Here is a 12,256-nt window from a genome sequence, read left to right as displayed (position 1 = left end):
TCCCACCTGGCTTCACATCAGCACCACCACCCATGGAAACAGGAAGAAGGCAGCACTTTCAGGCCAGGATTCATTTTATCCAAACGTAGACACCCACATCCCACAGATGCTCTAAGCCTTGGCAGCTCTGGTTCCCCTACAAAGCCTCAAAAAGGAGCTCAGATGGAGGCAGCTAATGCTGGTGAGGGGAGCACTATCCCATCTGCCCCTGCTGCTGGCACAGTCAGAGCGAAGGGCAGGAATGCTGGACTGAAAATGGAGCTGTGAGGCACAGCTTTCTGCTCAGGAGCAGGGAAAAAAAGCTCCCAGCCTCGTCCCCCGCTGCAAGGCAGACATAACTGGGACATGGACTGTGTGGGCACAGGCTTCAGCATCACTCCACACTGGAATTCCAGCTCTGGTCCAGAAGTGCTGCCGTTTGTTCCCAGTTGGTGACCATTAACTCACTGATCGGAGGCACTCGATTGGAAAAATGTGTTTCTCTAATTGCAAACCCATCTTGGTTTGGAGAAATGAAGGAGGCTGTGTCCTTCACCGTCCAATGAGAGCCTTTAATGATCACAGTGATCTCTGAAGCTACATGCTTGGCAGAGGGTAGAAGCTGCCCAGTCCCGCTGCACCCAGCCTATGCTCCCTCTGCTTCACACCTTCCCAAAGAGCCAGAGCCTGGGAGGTCCCTGCACCGACGTGGGGTATTCTGCACTCTCGTTTCCATCGGGCAGAGCATGGAAAACTAAGGATGCACCAGGCTGCATCGCCACCCTGCAGGCAACCAGACAGGTCGTGTTTAACCCACCAGGTGCGACTCCTCTACAAGATGTCTTGTGCGTGTAAGAAATGAAGGTTAAAAAAAACGGGTTAAAAGAGTGAAGAGAGAGGTAAGCGAAGAGATGGAATAGAAGGAGAGCTCCTTCGGGAATTGAAGAACCAGCAGCTCACTGCTATCAAACCACATAGCCAGAAGACACAAGTCTCCTGCTCCTCTGCCAGCACAGCTCCGGTGCTGAGTCATCACCATAAGGACATATTTCAAGTGGAAAAAAGGGACAAGTGAGAAGAACTCCGGCACCTTTGCTGCCTCATTACGCCAAGGTTCAGCATAGTTTCTCTCACAGGTCACAAAGTCCTGGAACAGCTTGGGTTGGAAGGGACCTCAAAGCCCATCCAGTTCCACCCACTGCCATGAGCACAGACACCTCCCACTGGATCAGGGGGCTCCAAAGCCTCATCCAACCTGGCCTTGAACACCTCCCACCACTCAGGTTTGCTCCTTCTTGCTCCACCTGCAAACTCCTTGCTCTTCACACCACCCACTTTCCAGCTCAAGGCTTTGATTTTCTCTTTGAGCTCCAGCGCTGAATGAAGTGAAATCCAGTCCTATGGAGCCAAGGTGGGAAACAATCCCTTGCTTCAGTGGGGATTCTGAGAGGAGGCAAGGGGAGCGCGTGACCAGACAGAAGTGGGACCGTTCCTGCTCTCCTGCAGCGACACCGCCCCCCACGGCAGAATGGCAGCTAATCCCGACATCCCTGCTGCTGCTGCCAAGTATGCAGCTTTGGAAGCTTGGTTTGAGGAGCAAACGGGATCTAGGCTCTGCAGAGCAACTCACTGGGGTGATGGGTTTCTGCTGTGGGTTTAATCAACCTGCCCATCATCCTGAGCAAGACCACTACCACACAAGCCTGGTCTGCAGCCTCATCTTCCTCCATCCCACAAAGGCAGGTATCCCACAGCATTCTGACAAGGAAAAGCTTCCACTCAAACCCAGGAAAGTCAGCGTCTCCAAGGTGGAACGGGATGGAGAAGAATAAAGGGGGCTGCGAGCAAAGCTAGTGTGGACAGAGAGGTGGGATGGGACAGGGGATGTTATTACCACCTCCTGGTCCAGTCTGAATCCATCACAGAAGTATAGCATCATGGAATCATTGGGTTGGAAAAGATCTTTGAGATCATGGAGTTTAACTGTACCTGTCCACTGTGAAACCTTAGCATCTCGTCTTCTAAACCCCTCCAGGGATGGGGACTCCACCAATGCCCTGGACAGCCTCTGCCAGTGCTGGACAAGCTTTTGATGAAGGAATTTCTCCCAAGATCCAAGTTCAACCTCCCCTCGTGCAACTTGAGGCCACTTCCTCTCATCCCATCCCTTGGGAGCAGGGCCCGATCCCAGCCTGGCTCCAATCTCCTTTCCAGGAGCTGCAGAGAGCAATGAGGTCTCCCCTCAGCCTCCTCTTCTCCAGACTAAACACGCCCAGGGTCCTCAGCCGCTCTCACAACCCCTGCACTCCAGACCCTTCCCCAGCTCCGTTTCCTTCTCCAGACATGCTGCAGCCCCTCGATGTCTTTCTTGGAGCGAGGAGCCCAGAACTGAACCTAGCATTCGAGGTGTGGCCTCCTCACCACCAAGTGCAGGGGGACAATTCCTACCCTGCTCCTGCTGGTCACCCCATTGCTGATCCAAGCATGGATGCTGTTGGTCTTCTTGGCCACCTAGGCCACTGCTGGCTCATGTTCAGCCACTGCTGACTAACACTCCCAAGTCCTTCTCTGCCAGGCACCTTTCCAGCTGCTCCTCCCCACACCTAGAGCGTTGATGGTGGTGTTGTGGCCCAAGTGCAGGACCTGGCATTTAGCCTGGTTGAATCCCATCTCCACTGCAGGGGTAGAAAAAAGTCCAAACAACCCTTCCAGTTTCCTAACTGTATTGTTTGACAAAGCAAAACCCAGCAGCACATGAGATCTACAGTAACCTCTGATTCTTCTTCATCCCACCAGGCTCTTCCTAGGGTTAGAAGTGACGCCTATGGCTCAGCGAGGAGAGGAACATTCATTAGTTTTCTGTGCCATAAAGTTGGAAAAGGTGGGTATGTGTTTTTAGTCCAGAAAAAGGGCAGAGGGAGGAACAAAAATAATGGAAAAGAACCAAACCAGGGTATTTCCAGAGGGACTGATCCTCCAAGGACAGGGACGAGCGGTCACTGAACCTGCGCCCAAAAAGCCAGGCTGCGTCTGGGATGGGCGGAGCAGGAAAGAGAAATGTGATTTACTGGGAGAATTGTAGAATCATGGAATGGTTTGGGGTGGAAGGGACCGCAAAGCCCATACAGTTCCACCCCCTGCCACGGGCAGGGATACCTCCCACTTGATCAGGTTACTCCAAACCCCATCCAACCTGGCCTTGACCACCTCCAGAGAGAACCATCAGGGCAGTTGGCAGCCACTGGGGAGGAAAAGCTCCATGCATCCCTCCTGAAGCTGCTCTGGGCACAAAGAAAGAAAAATCCTTGAGGGAAAGGCAAATATTCCCTTGCTTTGAGACCTCGGGTTTTGCTATGTGAGGTTCTCTCCCACAGGGAGGTGGATCTGCGCCGCAGCACGGAGCTGGGGTGACGGGACCTGCAAGGGCCCATGGCACAAACCTGGTTTAAGGGTTAAAAGCAAGGCACAAAGAAACTGAGGTTTAAAGTCTCAGAGCTCCCATCCGCTGCAGCTCTGAGACCTTGAGGTGTCAAACAAGGCATTTCTTCACCTGTCCCTCTCTGCAGGACAGCTCACAGCTTTGCAAGTGTTTTATTAGAGCTGCCCAGCTTTGGTTCTAATCCGATAATCACAGAGGACAATGTGACCTGTTGGAGGCTTAGAACTTTCCCTGCGCACCACAAACCGTCAGGTCCACCTTCCGTGCCTGCTGGGCCCAGGAAATAAGCAAACACCTTGTTCCTCCTGCCTTAATATCCTGCAGGCTGCCCAGATCCTTGGTCTTTATCCCCTCCATAACCTCAGCACTCGCTTGCAGACCTTCACAGCACCTACACGGGAGCCCTGAACTGTGAGGGAGGGATGGTGATAGCACCTACAGGCATCTCCCGCAGCCCCAAGGCTCTTCTGTTCCCCCTCCTGCTTCGTTAAACAGACTTGGTTTTCATAGAATCAAGGAAAGGTTTGACTTGGAAAGATCTCAAAGCCCATCCAGTTCCACCCTCCCTGCCATTGGCAAGGACACCTCCCACTGGATTGGAGGCTCAAAGCCCCATCCAACATGGCCTTCAACACCTCCAGGCATGGGGCAGCCACCACTTCTTGGGGCTACCTGGGTCAAGGGCCTCTCCACTCTCACAGCAAAATATGTCTCCCTAAGATCTCATCTCAATCTCCCTTCTTTCAGCTGAAAACCACTCCACTCATCCTATCCCTGCACTCCCTGATCAAGAGCCCCTTCCCTGGAGCCCCTTTCCACGCTGGAAGCTGCTCAAAGGTCTCCCCACAACCTTCTTTTCTCCTCCAGGCTGAAGAATCCCAACTCTCACAGCCTGTCCTCATATGGAAGGTACATTAAGGTTGGAAAATCCCTCTCAGCTCACCCAGTCCAACCGTCAGCCCAGCCTCCCCGTGCCGACTGAACGCTGTCCCCAAGCGTGATGACCACATGGTTTCTGAACCCCTTGAGGGATGGGGAGACCACCACTGCTCTGGGCAGCCTCTGCCAGGGCTTCACCACTCTTTCCATGAGGGAATTGTTCCCAATATCCAATCTAAACCTCCCTTGGCACAACTTGAGGCCATTTCCTCTTGTCCTATCCCTTGTTCCTTAGGACAAGTGACCAGCAACCACCTGGCTCCAACCTCCTTTGCAGGAGACGCACAGAGTGAATGAGGTCTCCCGTCAGCCTCCTCCACATTAAACACCCTCTGGGCCCTCAGCTGCTCCCATAACCACTCACTCCAGACCCTTCCCCAGCTCTGTTCTCCAGAAACACTCCAGCCCCTCAAGGTCTTTCTTGGAATGAGGTGCACAGAACTGAACCCAGGATTCAAGGTGCAGCCTCCCCAGCACAGGGGGACAATCCCTGCCCTGCTCCTGCTGGCCACCCCATGGCTGATCCAATCCCAGATGCTATTGGCATCCACCCTCCCTCTCCAGCAGCCCCATTCTTCCCTCCTCAAGCTGATGCACTTGGTGTAGGAACAGCCAGCAATAAAGCTGGAGAGAACGCTCCCCTTGGTGACTACAGACACAAGGAATCATCAAATGTCCTGAGCTGTAAGGAACCCAACAAGGACTATTGAGTCCAACTCCTGTACCTGCACAGGACAACCCCGGCCTTCACACAGTGTGGCTGAGCGTGTTGGCCAAACCCTGCTGGAACATTGTCAGGCTGGGCACCGTAACAGCTTCCCTGCGAGCTCTTTCAGAGCTCCACCATCTTCTGTGTGAAGAGCCTTTTCCTAATGTCCAACCTAACCCTCCCCTGGTGTATCTTCCTGCCATTCCCTCAAGTCCTATCACTGGTCACCAGAGAGAACACACATGCAAGAAGGGGGCCTGGGGCTCCAGAGGTGCTTCATGGGTCGCTACAGGTGGGCACCATCACCCCAGACCCATACCGTATGGAAAGGGGTGGAGTTCCAAAGCTGCGCACGAGGAGGGGGCATCTTCAGGTCCCTTTCTACCCCAAACAAGGTCCTTAGCCAATGTTTTCTTTGTTTATAGTTTGCTTCAGTTCAGTGAGTTGGAAAGAGCAGCGCGTGTAGGATTGACTGGTGACCAGTAACACTCACAAAACATTGGTTCTGCTGGAAGTACCAGGTTCCAGGCAATGCCAGAAGTGGTGGTCTGGCACTTACGGACATTCCTGACCCTGACAATTTGCCTTTGATCACTTAAAACCACCTTAGCATAGAATCAATGAACAAACTGAGTTGGAAGGGACCCACAAGGACCATTGAGTCCAGCTCCTGTCCCTGCACAGGACAACCCCAATGTTCACACTATGTGGCCAAGGGCATTGGCCAAACGCTGCTGGAATATTATCAGGCTCAGCACAGCGATTGCTTCCCTGGGGAGATGTTCCAATGCTCCACCACCCTTTTGGGGAATAACCTTCTCCTTATGCCCAACCTAACCCTCCCCTAGCCCATCTTCCCACTACTCCCTTGGCTCCAGAGGAGATCAGGTTGAGCTGAGATGCATTCATCCCTCCCAGCACATTGCCTGGCGCCATGGCAACCGTGGCCTCCCCGTGCCTGGCCAATGTGGACTACGTACATTGGATGGACATGGGAGACACAATCTCTTCATCCAGATCGTCCACATCATCAGTCATGATGAAGTGGGAGGGGTTTGGCCGCGGCGTGCCCATCCAGCTGGGGTCAATGTTGAGGGCAGACGCCAAGCTGTGAATGCCTGGGTTGTTGACAATCTGGAAGCCGCAGAGCAGCTCGATCTGCTGCCAGCGGTGTAGGCGCTCCCGCAGTGCCGCTGTCACCTCGCTCAGTGCTTGCCTGCAGGGATCAGACAGGGAAAAAGGGATGGAATGAAGAGAAAATCATGGGATGGTTTGGGTTGGAAGGGACTCAAAGGGGAAGATCATGAGCAGGAGTACCTCCCACTGGATCAGGGGGCTCCAAGCCACGTCCAATCTGGCCTTCAACACCTCCAGGCATGAGGCAGCCACCACTTCTCTGGGCAACCTGGGCCAGAGCCTCCCCAGCCTCACAGCAAAATATCTTTCCCTAAGATCTCATCTCAATCTCCCCTCTTGCAGCTCAAAAACATTCCCCTCATCCCATCTCTGCAGTCTCTGATCAAGAGCACCTCCCCAGCTTTTCTGGAGCCCCTTTCCATACTGGAAACTGCTCTAAGTTCTCCCCACAGCCTTCTCTTCTCCAGGCTGAACAACCCCAACTCTCCCAGCGTGTCCTAAGACAGGAGGTGCACCAGCCCTTGCATCATCTCCATAGCCTCCTCCAGATCTGATCTAACAACTCCATGTCCTTCCTGTGCTGAGGACTCCAGAAATGGACGCAGGGCTCCAGGTGGGGTCTCACCAGAGCGAAGCAGAAGGGCAGAATTCATTCCCTCCCTGTTGGTCCCACAGCTTTGGATGCAGCCCATGTCACAGGTGGTTTCTGGGCTGTGAGCTCACATTGCTGACTCATGTTGAGCTTCTCCTCCCCCAGCACCTCAAGTCCCTCTCCTCAGGGCTGCTCCCAATTCTCCACCGTGGCTGGATTTGTGCTGAGGGTTGTCTCAACCCTGGTGTAGGACCTTGGCCTTAAAAAAGACCTTAAACAAAACAGCAAGGACTGAAATATCAGCATTAATCGCTGCATCCTCGTTTGCACAGGACATTTAATTGCTCTCCATAGCTGCCACAGTTTGATTCCCACCAATAAAACCAAACCTTATGGATAAGAAGGAGCAAGGCCAACCCTAGCAAACTGCAACCAATGGAATTTCAGCAAACTGAGTCCAAAAGCCCTGGCAGGTGCTGTGGTCCCGTGTGTCCATGGTACTGGAAGGGCAGGCAGAGACAACAAATTGAGCGACACTCACTTTGCAGTTAAGATTTTGTGGTCAACATCATCTAGAGACGAGCTGTGAGCGACATGAAATGTCCCAAACAAGGTGTTCCGCTTCTTCTTGATTTTCTCAGCCTGGAACATCAACAGAGAAAAGGTTATGGGAAGAAGATGATGACCAGGACAGGAACGTCCTTGCTGGGCTGAGACAGAAATAGTTCCCGCAGCTGTTGGCACCCGTGTAAACTGCGGGAATCGGGTTTTAGGGAGGGATGTTCTCCTTCCTCACAGGGCAGGTGAGGAATTCTCCAGCAGCTGTGGAGTCCGTGCTCTGCCCTGGCTCCTTAGGCCAGGTTGGATGGGCCCTTAAGGAGCCTGATCCAGCAGGACGTGTCACAGACAGGGGGCTTGGAATTAGAATCATAGAATAGTTAAGAGTTGGAAGGGACCTTAAAGATCATCTGGTTCCAACCCCTCTACCATGGGCAGGGACATCCCACTAAATCAGGCTGCCCAAGGCCCCATCCAACCTGGCCTTGAACATCTCCAGGGATGGGGCATCCACAACTTCTCTTGGCAACCTGTTCCAGTGCCTCAACACTCTCGTGGTGAAGAAATTCTTCCTAATGTCTAGCCTAAATCTGCCTCTCTCCAGTTTGTACCCATTCCTCCTCATCCTATCACCACAAGCCTTTGTGATTAGCACCTCTCCAGCTTTCCTGTAGGCCCCCTTCAGGTACTGGAAAGTCACTATAAGATCTCCTGTGAGCCTTATAGCCTTAAAGATGATCTTTAAGGTCCCTTCACTCTCAAACCATTCTATGATTCATTCTCCGATTCCTTTTCCTGGTTTCCCAACAGCTGGAAGGAACAACACCAGCAACTTCACATAGGGAATCGCTTTTCCATAGAGCTTGGCTTTGTCTTTCCATGAGGACACCACCCCAGAAATGCTGTTCATGCCCTAGGGCAGTGGGTTTGGGGAGGTTTCTTGGTCTGAGGAGGCTCCTTGGCTTGGGGCTGAGTTTTTTGGCCTCCCCTTTGTGTCACAGCAAATGTACAAGAATTAAAGTCTCCACATGAAGCTCTGGTTCACGGATTCAGTAGCATTCACTAGAGACTTGCAAAAGGCAAACCAGGGGCTCGGAAGGCAAAAAGAAAACCATGACAATGTTCAAATGTCCATAATAAAACCAGGTTTGAGCAGAGGATTTTTTCTTGCCGTGCCACAAGCAGCTATTCCTTATCACTAAGCACTAATTATAGAATCATGAAATGCGTTGGGTTGGAAGCGACCTCAAAACCCTCCTCTCTACAACCTCCTTTCAGGTAATTGTAGAGAGCAGTAATGTCTCCCCTCAGCCTCTTCTTCTCCAGGCTAAACAACCCCAGTTCCCTCAGCCACTCCTCATAAGACCTGTCCTCCAGCCCCTTCACCAGCTTCATTGCTCTTCTCTGGACATGCTCCAGAGCCTCAACATCCTTCTTGTAGTGAGGGGCCCAGAACTGAACACAGTATTCAAGGTGTGGCCTCACCAGTGCTGAGTACAGCGGCAGAATAACCTCTCCGGACCTGCTGGCCACGCTGTTTCTGATACAGGCAAAGATGCCACTGGCCTTCTTGGCCACCTGGGCACACTGCTGGCTCATGTTCAGTCAATTGTCAATCAACACCCTCAGGTCCTTCTCCTCCAAGCAGCTTCCTAGCCACTCTTCCCCTAGTCTGTAGCACTGCATGTCTCCTTCCCCAAACCTTTCCCCATGGCTGTGAGGAGAAAATCCAGCACAAAATGTTGAAAATCTCACCCCTTCCTTGGCCACCAGCAGCTGCTTCTCCGCATTGTGCTTCTTGATATTGTAGTACTGGACCTCCACCTCATGGGTCAGCTGGAGCCACTTCTGCAGGGCTTCGGGCGCAGCCCAGCTGCAGTGGGACTCCAGCTCCTTCTCGGCATTCTTCAGCGCCATCCGCACCTGGGAGAGAACAGAGAGCATTTCAGCAGCAGTGGGGACAGCCGGGACAGCCTGCACTCCTGTTAGGGCATCACAACTGCTAATTGCCAACACAGACTGCTTAAGGCATCAGAACATAGGAAAGAAAAAGACTCCTCAGAGCTTAATCCTACTTCTAGCAGAAACTAAGGTCATAGAAGGTGTGGTGGCATCACAGAATCACAGAATGGTTTGGGTGGTGACCCCATAGAATAATGGAATCATGGAATGGTTTGGGTTGGAAGGGAGCTCAAAGCTCATCCAGTTCCACCCCCAGCCATGGGCAGGAAGACCTCTCGCTGCATCAAGTTGCCCCAAGCCCCATCTAACCCGGCCTTCAACACCTCCAGGGATAAGGCATCCACAACTTGCCTGGACAACCTGGGCCAAGGCCTCACCATCCTCACAGGGAAGAATTCCTTCCTGATATGCTATCTAAATCCCCCCTCTCTGCCCTGGCTCACCTCTTCCCGTCAGTTCCTCTACCTCAAACAGGTCTGAACCCTTCAGAGCTGCCCTGGTTCATCTCTTCCCATCGGCTCAAACAGCCCTGACCCCTCCAGAGCTGAATCACGACACACAAGTCAGTTCAAGCATTATTCAACGTTAGGCGAGGATGTTCAAGGTACAGAGAAAACTCTGCAGCGTTCACTGCCCACCCTGCAGACCCCACGGCTCCTCCTACCAAGGTGGAGGAGGTGCTGGTCTCCTCTGCAACTGCAGAGCCAAGCAAGGGCAGCTCATCAGGAGGAGCTCAGAGCTTGTCAGGTGGAACTCATTAGGAGAAGCTTGCCAAAGGCAGCTCATCAGGAGAAGCTAGTTAGGTGTCGTTGGCGCTGGATCAGGTGAAGAAAATATTTAGACAGAAAACATGTGCTGCTCGGTCATGAGGAGAAAGAACACGTCTGGAGCCAGCAACTTCTGCAGGCTCAGCTTCCCTGCCAGCTCCACTCTCCTTTATATGAAAATGCATGAGAGATGGAAGTGGTGACAATGTTAGAACAAAGTGGGTGATAATCACAGAATCGGGGAATGGATGGGTGGAAAGGGACCTCAAAGCCCACCCACTTCCACTCCCCTGCCCCGGGTAGGAACACCTCCCACTGCATCAGGAGGCTCCAAGCCACATCCAACCTGGCCTTCAACACCTCCAGGCATGGGGCAGCCACCACTTCTCTGGGCAACCTGGGCCAGAGCCTCCCCACTCTCATGACAAAATATTTCTCCCTAAGATCTCATCTCAATCTCCCCTCTTGCAGACCAAAACTGTTCCTCTCATCCCATCCCTGCACCCCCTGATCAAGAGCACCTCCTCAGCTTTCCTGGAGCCCCTTTCCATACTGAAGCTGCTCTAAGGTCTCCCCACAACCTTCTCTTCTCCAGGCTAAACAACCCCAACTCTCCCAGCCTGTCCTCGGATGGGAGGTGCTCCGGCTCTGTCATCATCGTGGCCTCCTTCGGACCTGAACTGACAGCTCCATGTCCTTCCTGTGCTAAGGACTCCAGAGCTGGACACAGGGCTCCAGGTGGGGTCTCACTAAAGCAGAGCAGAGGGCCAGAATCCCCTCCCTTCCCTGTTGGTCCCACAGCTTTGAATGCAGCCCAGGACACAGTTCGTTTCTGGGCTGCAAGTGCAGAAATGTCGTAAAGGTCTTCTCAATTATCCCAAAAGTCTTTTCCCACCTAAGCAATTCCGTGATTCTGTCCCATTGCCTCACCCTGTTCCTCAGGACCCAGCACGGAGGCCGGGGGAGCTCCCAGCAATCCACTTGGGCACTGCCCCAGGCCCTTCCCAATGCCCGACGTGTGCTCCTCACAGCCACCCTCATCCCCACCCTCCCTGGTGCCTCCTTGTTTCCCACAGAGCCGCCAGGGGACTGAAGATAACATTGTTTGAAAAGGTTGCTCAACCTTGGATTGTTGCCCTCAATGGGTTATTTAACGCGGTCACGTTTCACCGAGTCTGGTGCAGGCGTAAACTCCTTGCGAGGCAAAACCAACTGGTTAGGATCATTGAATCGCTTGGTTGGAAAAGATCTTTGAGATCATCCAGCCACATCGTATCTGAACACCACTGAACCAATCCCTGACCTCCCTGTTCACCCATCTTTTGAACCCCTCCAGGGATGGGGACTTCACCATTACCCTGGGAAGCCTCTGTGAGGGCTCCACCACTCTTTCCAGGAAGGAATTTTTCCTCATGACCAGACTAAATCACCCCTGGTGCAACTTGAGGCTATTTCTTCTCATTCCATCCCTCGTTCCTTTGAAGAAGAGACCAACACCCACCTCACCACAACCTCCATGCCGGGAGCTGCGCAGAGCGATGAGGTCTCCATTCAGTCTCTCTCCAGTCCCCCATCTTCGTTCCCTTCTCCAGACACACTCCAGCCCCTCCAGGTCTTTCTTGGAGTGAGGGGCCCAGAACTGAACCCAGGATTCAAGGTGTGATCTCACCAGCACTGAGTGCAGGGTGATGATCCCTTGCCTGCTCCTGAAGGCCACCCCATGGCTGATCCAAGCCTGCATGCTGTTGGCCTTCTTGGCCACCTGGGCCACTGCTGGCTCACGTTCAGCTTCTGTTGACCAAGACTCCCAGGTCTTTCTCTGCCAGGCAGCTTTCCAGCTGCTCTTCACCAGACCTGGAGTGTTGATGGGGTTGTACTGGCCCAAGTGCAGGACACAGCACTTGGCATAGCTGAACCTCATACCTTGGATCCAGCCTGGCCAGGTCCCATTACAGAGCCTTCCTGCCCTCCAGCCCATGGTCAGGTCCCTCTGCAGAGCCTTCATGCTCTCCTCGTTGAGCATAAATCACCCCCAAAAGTCACCAATCTAAACCTGCAGCCCCAGAAGGATTGGATTTCCCTCTTATACCCCAGAAGCACCAGGCGCACCTCCCACCCAAAACAGAACTCCAACCACTGTCCATACACGTCTGGGATTTAGGAATAGGGAGAAC

The 12,256-nt window shown here is 53.1% G+C and overlaps 1 protein-coding gene across 9 annotated transcripts in view; it reads right to left on the bottom strand.

Moving 5' to 3' along the window:
• The window catches only part of STIM1 (stromal interaction molecule 1), an 81,473-nt gene that overhangs the window by 15,774 nt on the left and 53,443 nt on the right, over positions 1–12,256 (bottom strand). For 5 of the 9 annotated variants that reach the window (XM_054056416.1, XM_054056415.1, XM_054056412.1 and 2 more), the window contains 4 exons: positions 9,109–9,276; positions 7,337–7,437; positions 6,047–6,282; positions 2,929–3,009 (listed from right to left, as the gene is read on the bottom strand). In XM_054056416.1, the coding sequence (XP_053912391.1) occupies positions 2,929–3,009; positions 6,047–6,282; positions 7,337–7,437; positions 9,109–9,276 (586 nt within the window). The remainder of the gene's footprint in view (positions 1–2,928; positions 3,010–6,046; positions 6,283–7,336; positions 7,438–9,108; positions 9,277–12,256) is intronic. The other 4 variants (XM_054056421.1, XM_054056418.1, XM_054056417.1 and 1 more) reach the window with 1 other exon arrangement.

This window comes from Cuculus canorus, chromosome 1, assembly GCF_017976375.1.
Source record: "Cuculus canorus isolate bCucCan1 chromosome 1, bCucCan1.pri, whole genome shotgun sequence".
Taxonomy (NCBI): domain Eukaryota; kingdom Metazoa; phylum Chordata; class Aves; order Cuculiformes; family Cuculidae; genus Cuculus; species Cuculus canorus.
This window is presented reverse-complemented; position numbering and strand designations above follow the sequence as displayed.